This window comes from Tupaia chinensis, unplaced genomic scaffold (genome assembly GCF_000334495.1).
Source record: "Tupaia chinensis unplaced genomic scaffold, TupChi_1.0 Scaffold000228_1, whole genome shotgun sequence".
Classification (NCBI taxonomy): domain Eukaryota; kingdom Metazoa; phylum Chordata; class Mammalia; order Scandentia; family Tupaiidae; genus Tupaia; species Tupaia belangeri.
Window position 1 is genome coordinate 4,208,200 of NW_006159703.1, and position 8,140 is coordinate 4,216,339.

At 36.4% G+C, this 8,140-nt stretch overlaps 1 protein-coding gene across 1 annotated transcript; it reads right to left on the minus strand.

The window, feature by feature from the left end:
- Nucleotides 1–254: 254 nt before the first annotated feature.
- Nucleotides 255–7,830, minus strand: LOC102502644 (seminal plasma acrosin inhibitor A1-like). The gene is made up of 5 exons (XM_014587656.1): nt 7,728–7,830; nt 7,046–7,122; nt 6,080–6,117; nt 1,213–1,328; nt 255–312 (listed from the first exon to the last, which is right to left on the minus strand). Exons 1-5 carry the CDS (start codon nt 7,730–7,732, stop codon nt 255–257), a joined length of 294 nt encoding a protein of 97 aa, XP_014443142.1. The 5' UTR covers nt 7,733–7,830.
- Between the last annotated feature and the right edge of the window lie 310 nt (nt 7,831–8,140).

Consider the following 8,140-nt stretch of genomic DNA (forward strand, 5'->3'; position numbering starts at 1 on the left):
ATTAGGCTTTATATCATCAACTATATATTCAAGATAATAATTTTTCAAAACTATCACTCAATAATTAAACATGGACATTAAAAATTCTTTAATATAGGTTACAAGAGTTGAAAAGATTCTTTGACATCTTCTATTCCACTTAACACTATAGAAAGATTCACCTGATAATCTAGAGATTTAAGACCCTTATTCAGAAGAGTATAGTAGGATCCACCACAAAACAGGATTACAATAAAGCCATAGGAATGCGCAGCTCAGCCAGAAGCTCTGCATTTACCCCAATGAGCAAATCCAAATTTAACTTCACTTGTTCTGTAAATAAGAAGAGAGGGAGAAAGAAAATATTATTTTTTTAAAAATTTTAATTCTCTGAGTATTAACTAAAATGCTTCTCGGTGAGGAGGATTTAAACATCTGTGCTTTACTTCTTCAGGCAGGTGAGCTCCATCTGTCATCTAACCCTGCGTAATTCCTTGCCCCTTTGCTGGAACTACCTGCATGCTCAGCCCTGACTCAGTCTTGGGACCCACCTAAACCAAGGCAAGAAAAAGATTAGATTTAGTCTTAGAGTTCTTTAAAAGCAGGAGACAATTTGGGGATTAAATGTGCAAAGATTTCATAAAAGGAAAACCCTATGAGAGAGAATCTGGCAGTGGGTAGGAAGGCTGACTAAACCTTGACACTGCAAACTTTTTCAGAGGGAAGGAGACAGGAAGGGAGGGTGGAAGTGTCCTAGACTCCTGCACTCTAAGGCAGGCTCACAGGCTACCACAGATTCAGGAGACAAAGCAGCTCATCAGATGGGTCCCTTTGCAGCAGCATAGCCCACTGTGATGGATCGCAGATCCCCATAATTAGTCAAGTTTCTTGCTAAATTGGATCAACATTATAGGGATGATCATTCAGCTTTGGAATGCCTTGATATTGGTCATTATTCTGCTGTGAGTAATTCATAGTAATCAAATTAAATTAATTGATTTTTACATTTGCAGACTACCTAGTGGATTTATACTGAAAGGTCAAACACAAAACTGCTTTTAGAAATGAGACCTTCAGAGGAGCTTCAAGTGTTTTCTTATGCATTTATAGGAATAGTTCTGTTAATTTTTGTATATATTGTGTCTGGGCCATCAGAGACACTAGTTTTTCTATCATTTTGTGAAGGGTCTTTCATTACTTTGGGAAAGTCAATATTTAATCTTGTGTTCTTACAACATACTACTGCAGAAAATGCATTCATTGCTGTAAGTTTTGCCATTAGTGCCGCAGACTGGACGCATTTCTCTGGTGCACATAAATAGTCGATTTTCAAACTTCTTGCAGTCTGGCTACTAAACAAAAAAAGATATTAGAAAATTTTTCCTACAATCAACTTTTTTTTAAAAAAAAATCCTATTTTCAAATTACAAAGCTGTGATCATCAAAACAGCATGGTATTGGCACAAAAATAGACATGAGGACCAATGGAACAGAGTAGAGACTACAGCAATAAAACCCAACACATACACGAAGCCAACTCATCTTTGACAAAGTGTACCAGTCAATACAGTGGGAAAAGGGAAAGCTCTTTAGCAAATGGTGTTGGAAAAACTGGTATCCACCTGCAGAAAGATGAATCTGAACCCCTATCTATCTCTATTAAAAAAATCAACTCAAAGTGGGTCAGAGATCTAAACCTAAGACCACAAACTATAAAACTACTGATGGAAAACACGGGAAACTCTGGGAGACATTGGTGTAGACAAAGACTTCTTAAGCAAGACCCCCAAAGCACAGGCAATAATACCCAAAATAAACAGGTGGGATTACACCAGATGAAGGAGTTTTTGCACAGCAAAGGACACCATAATTAGTGTGAATCAACAAGTCTTGGAATGGGAGAGAATTTCTGTTACTGTGCCTCAGTTAAGGGACTAATAACTAGAATACACAGGGAACTCAAGCAGCTTACCCAGAAGAAAATAAATAACCCCATAACACATATGTTGATGTGCTTGATTGAACCAATTTACAGTGTATTCTGGATGGGAAATCTCATTTTGTTTGCTATAATGATGTATAGTGAATGAATGTAAATAAATAAAGGAAACTAGAAAAAAAAATGGTTGAATTGCCACTGAACATGAATCTTAGGGTTATGTATAAATTCTTAACAACTTAGAATCCTTTGTGGACCATGACATGAAACTCACTTGTGATCTGATGAAACAAAAATCTTCTCTCTAAAACCAATCCATCAGACATTGTATGTCTCCACTTAATATATACCGACTGTCTGCACTCTATGGCCAAAACCGAAAGACTAGACGATATAGAAACATATAAAATGGTTATATATACCAGATACAGTGTGGAAAGAGGGACTCTCCTACAAGAGGAGAGTTTGAGGAGAGACATTAAGGAGAAAAATAGAGGCAAGAATTTATGGGACAAAGAAATGGGTTATCTGTGGATGATAGCGTGTATATTACCCCCAGCTGGACTGGTAAGAAATGTATTCATATTGGAACATTCACTTTACAAGCAAAGTGACATATGTGATTGAATATATAAAAGAAATTAAAATAAAAAATTTTAAAGAGAATAAAAAGTTAAAAAAATAAATAAAACACATAGGAACAAGATATGACATCAATCGCAAGGTTTTACATGTATGTTGTATATATGTAAATGTAACTTTAATGCATGTACATAGATGTATGATTATGTTTATCTGTGTAATTGCAATCATTTCTCTGCTGGAAATCATGTATTGTATTTCTAATGCATGTTGATAAGCCCATTCGCAACATGACTTAATGTCTTCAGCCAAAAATGACCCTTAACTTGAACGGACTACTTAACAAATGAAGGAAGCTACTCCACACTGTACTCTGGGTTAATTAAATTCTTTTTTTTTTTTTTTTTTGGAGAGGTTTTCGCTATAGGGAGCGTGCACTTGCCAGACAGACAGAGAGAGACATAGAGACAGAAAGCGAGAAATCACCCCCTGGGGGGGTTGGTCCCACCGCAATCCCTTCTCCTCCATTTTCCTCTCGGGATCTTGGGCACGCATGCCCGGCGTGAGTTTTAAGCCACCGGGTCTGGGACGCGAACCGCGGTCGACTACATGGGAGTCCAGCGACATAGCCATTACGATTACTGCTGGTTCCCTTAATTAAATTCTTTTAAATTAAAAAAAATGATTAACCCAATTAAAAGATGGGAAAATAAGGTGAATAAACAACATCTCTAAGGAAGACATATGAAAAGCCAAAAAGCACATGAAAAAATGCTCAGCATCCCTCATTGTAAGGGAGATGCAGATCAAAACCACAATGAGATACCACCTAACCCCAGCCAGACTGGCGAAGATTAAAAAAACAAATAATGATAAGTGCTAGAGGGGATGTGATGAAAGGGGAATACTCATACACTGTTGGTGAGAATGTAAATTGGCCCAGCCACTGTGGAGAATGATAAGGAGGTCCTCAAAGACTTTCAAATAGAACTACCATGTATTCAGCAATTTCATTCCTGGGTATCTACCCAAAGTTCAGGAGAGCACTCAGTCAGAAAAGTGCTTGCACAACTATTTTCATTGCAGCATTGTTCACAATTGCTAAGACTTGGAATCAACCAAAATGTCCACAAACAGATGAATGGATTGAAATATTGTGGCACGTATACTCCATGGAATACTATTCAGGCATAAAAAACAAGACCCTGAAATCTGATAGAAAGTGGATGAATATGGAAGATATGTTGCTGAGTGAAGCAAGTCAGGCTATGAAAGAGAGACATTGTATGTCTCCACTTAACGTATACCGACTGTCCACACTCTATGAAAGAGACTGAAAGACTGGAGAACATAAAAGTATTAAAAATTGTAATGGACACTAGAGATAAAGAGGAAAGTATGAGAGAGGGGAATAGCGTAAGAAAGGAAATTTGGGGGGAAAATGGGGAGGTAAGAAACTTGTGGGGCACAGACAAGGTTAATTATCTGTTGACGAGGAAGTGTATAATAGTCTCAGCTGGGCTGGACTGCGGTGTAAATCATGCTGGGTGAAGTCTCTTCACAATCTAAATGATGTATAACAATCTAAATTAGATATATAAATAATAAAAAAAATTTAAAAATAATAATAAAAAAGGAAGGTTACAGTGGTAAAAATGAAGTTTTAGTAAAACAGTTCAAGGAAAGGTTTTAGAATAGAAATATTTTGTATGGTAAAGCTTTTGTCTTTAGGAAAATGGCTAAGGCAGAGAGGGCAAAAACTACAAGTCCTCAGCAAGTTGTTAAGATGTCAGTCGTATTGGAAGAGTCTTAGAGTTAAAAAAATTTAATAAAATTAAAGTTTTATTCATAACTCTTCTTAAAAAAATCCTGTTTTCTTCCTATCCAGTGTCATATACAGAAATAAATGAATATATTCTATATTTAGGTTTATAAATACACATGGGAAGACCGCTGGTTCAGATCCAGAGTATTATCTGAGTACACTGAGCTCATGTGCCCATGATCAGGACGGCTGAAGCTGAGGGTGGATCACAGCCTCAAGACTGTCTCAGAGGTGCTACTTTCTCTCTTTCTCTCTCAGAATAAAGAACCTTTTTAAACATCAAAATACTTAAAAATAAAAATGAGCATGCAGGTATTTACAAACCACTTACACATAAAATGTTATTGATATATTTTTTACATATCTAGCTTTTATTGTAATTGCCATGAAAATTGTTGAATATATTTTTGTAGTTGAACCACCTTGTCCCCACTCCTTGTCATATCCAGGTCAAATAAACCCCATTTTTTTTTTAAGTTTTTGCCACAGACTGTGTGTCCTTCCAGAGAGGGACAGAGGGAGATAAAGAGAGGGAAAAGGAGGAAATTACCCCATGTAGGGAATGGCCATGCCACAACCTCTTTTCCTCCAATCTTCGCTCAGAATTTTGGCTATGCACGCACAGGTACCTGATCAGATTTTGAAGCCATCTCATTAAGGACTCGAACAGTGATAAACCATGTTGAGTTCAGCACCTTAACCCCTACATAACCTGCTGGCCCCTATTCCATGATTTTTTAAAGTTATTTATTTCTTCCATGAAAGACAGAGAGATAGGAAGAAGGAGAGAGAAAGGCACCTTCAAAGCTTTCATAGCACAACCCTCCAGCCTTAACAGCCGGACATGATCATGGGTAAAAAAAAAAAAAAAAAAAAACACTTTTGTGTGTGTGTGTGTGTGTGTGTGTGTGTGTATATATTTGCATGTCTGTATAGCATGATACATTGATTTCATTATGTATACAATTTGTTTAATATTGCCAGTATTGTAATGTATGTACACAGAAAATGCTGTGTGTGGATGTTTGTAAGTTCTCAAAAAAAAAGAAAAAAGAAAAGTACATTGTATACATTGTATGTAAAGAAGAAAGAAAATTCTGTGTGTATTCTCACATGATGTGATTTTTATACTTTTTTGTACCTTTATCCATTGAGATGTTTAGAACTGCAGTTCATTTTCTTTACCTCTACATACAATTCTCTTTTGTGAATATATGAAAATTATTGTTTTATCCACCCTTAAATATTTCATTGGTTCGTTGTTTGTTTCAAATACTCCTGCTATGCTAGGATGAACAATTCTTTAAACACCCTTAACATATACTGGATGCTTATGAACAGCATAGCTTATGCCCTCTACTGGAATCTTTAGCAATGGAGTGTTTTTACGATGTCTGTGATGTCCAGTGGATTTAGCTTTGTATAATAATTCCACAGCATTTTATAATTGCTGTTTGCTTTGCTATTATTTTTTGCTTTTGAAGGTTATTCTGTAGTGCACAATATGTCATAAAGTTTGCTATAATAGGGACCAGCAGGTGGCGTGGTTTTTAAGGGCACTGGATTCCCACATGGCCGACCATATTTCGGCTCCTGAACTGGAGGCTTGCTTTCTCATTTTCGTTCTCTCACTCTGTCCTCTTGTCAAATAAAATAAATAAACAAAGTTAAATAATTCTTTAAAAAATTTTCCTTTTATAATATACAAAGTGGAAGTTTACTTTTTGTTTACAAGATAATCGGTATCAACATACCTGTTTGTCTAATTGTGATATGGATGCAAGAACCGTTTCTGTAAAAACACACAAAGAAATGACCAAATATAAAGAGGGGAAAAACCAGAGCCTCTGAAGGGAAGTACCCACATTTCTCAGGAGCAGAAATCTACGAATAGTTACTCATGACCGTCTATATAATGCTATAAGCTTTCTGTGGCAGTACCAAAAACATAAATTTGCCAAAAAAGCCTCAAATCACAAATATTCTGTAATTCCCAAATGAATATTTTATTTGGAAAATAACTTTATGCGTTTTAAAGTATCTCCAAAGGAACCAGGGTTTTCTTCGTTTTTATACATGAGACAGCATAGTCAGAAAAGATACAAAACCTTGTTTTGTCACTTACTATGTCTTGCATAATTTGAATTAATATCAGGAAATTAACTAGCACATACTATGATATTATTTACCTCTAAAATCAGTGGTCTACCCAACAATTGCTGGTTACTTTATTCTGAATTTTACCTAGGGAAGAACGACTTGTCAGCAGAAGGATCAATGAATCCTCTCCTCACACAAAGCCTTGATTAACAGGACTCAGAGATAGTAGACAACAGAATAGATTATCAAGGAATATCAGTTTTAGAAGACATCATTACCTTCATACTTAGTATTTAACAATGAAAGAATCAGAACTCCAAAAGAGAGAAAATGGGCGGTCAAAGGTGTTCACCTGTGCATTCAGAGATGAACAAAATCGAAGGACCCCTATCCTTCTAACTCACTGCTCTTCTCCACTTGTCTGAGGTAGAAAATGAGAAAAAGCAATCCACTGATACATACTAAAAAAGGTATTTATAACATGCCTTACTTCATTTTCAAAACTTTAACTATTACAAACACATTAAATACAACCTCTCCATTCCTAGAAAACAGCAGCTGTTTTTTGCATTTTGAAAGAAATATGAAAAGCGTCACCCATGATTTGAAAATTTACTCACCAGAAAAAAGAGGAAATGCCAAGATGATGATGAAAACAACTTTGATCCATGATGAGAAGAGCGGCATTTTGCCAAATCTATGGCAGACAAGAAACATTTAGGAATGTTCATAACACAGGGCACAGGGACAAATTGTTCATTTCCAAATGAAAGGTAAAGGAACTTCTTCATCCTGAAAGTCCTAATTATGGTGGACACTATCCATTGTTTTCCCCAAACCCTCAGGAGCAAGAAGACATAGCATGTGAATAGAAGGCTCCCTGGAGACTTGATAAACCCAAAACTAAGTCCTCCTCACACATCAAAGAAGGAACTGTCTACTCTCCTAAATGTTTGGGTTATCCCACAAGGAGTCTGACTGCATTTGAAATATCCACATTGAAATATCGGTTTTTCCTTAGAAAATAAGAGTTATTTCAAGAAGATGGTCCTAAAACAGTCTTCACAACAATACAGGATACATCTCTGGAATGCTCACCTGACACACCAAAATAGAGGCCAAAGTTCTAGAAGCTGTTTCCTTCACCTTTCCTGCTCAGCCACCTCCACACAGCTGAGGACTCTCCTTAATTGTTATGCTAGTGAGGAACTTGACGGGGTAAGACACAAGGTCCAGGACAGATAAGACAGAGAGATATTCTGTGTCCTTCCTGAGGGCTGTACATTAGATCACAAAACCTACCTCATGTACTTTTCAACAGATCTTTTTTCAGCAAGAGGTTTGGGACAATCTGATCTAATGTACCCAGAAGAAGCAGTCGGAGTTGGAAGGAGACATGATAAGACCACTTACAGAGCCTCACAGAAAAGAGATGTGAAAGCTCTTCAAGCCACCGAGTTGGAAAGAGCAAGAGAATAAATGCAACAAAAAGGAGAGTGTTTTAGGAAACAGTAATTAGACTCATGCCTAGACTCTTAAAATTGTGCAATACCAGAAACACTTCCAACTTAATTCCAGGTTTTCTATTAGACTTTTTATTCTGAATTACAAACTTATAAATACACATGGAGAATATTTATGTTTCCTTTAATCAGTATCCCAAATCAGAACATCATGTAAAAGATAAGTACAAATTAGTAACCAGTTATGCGTAT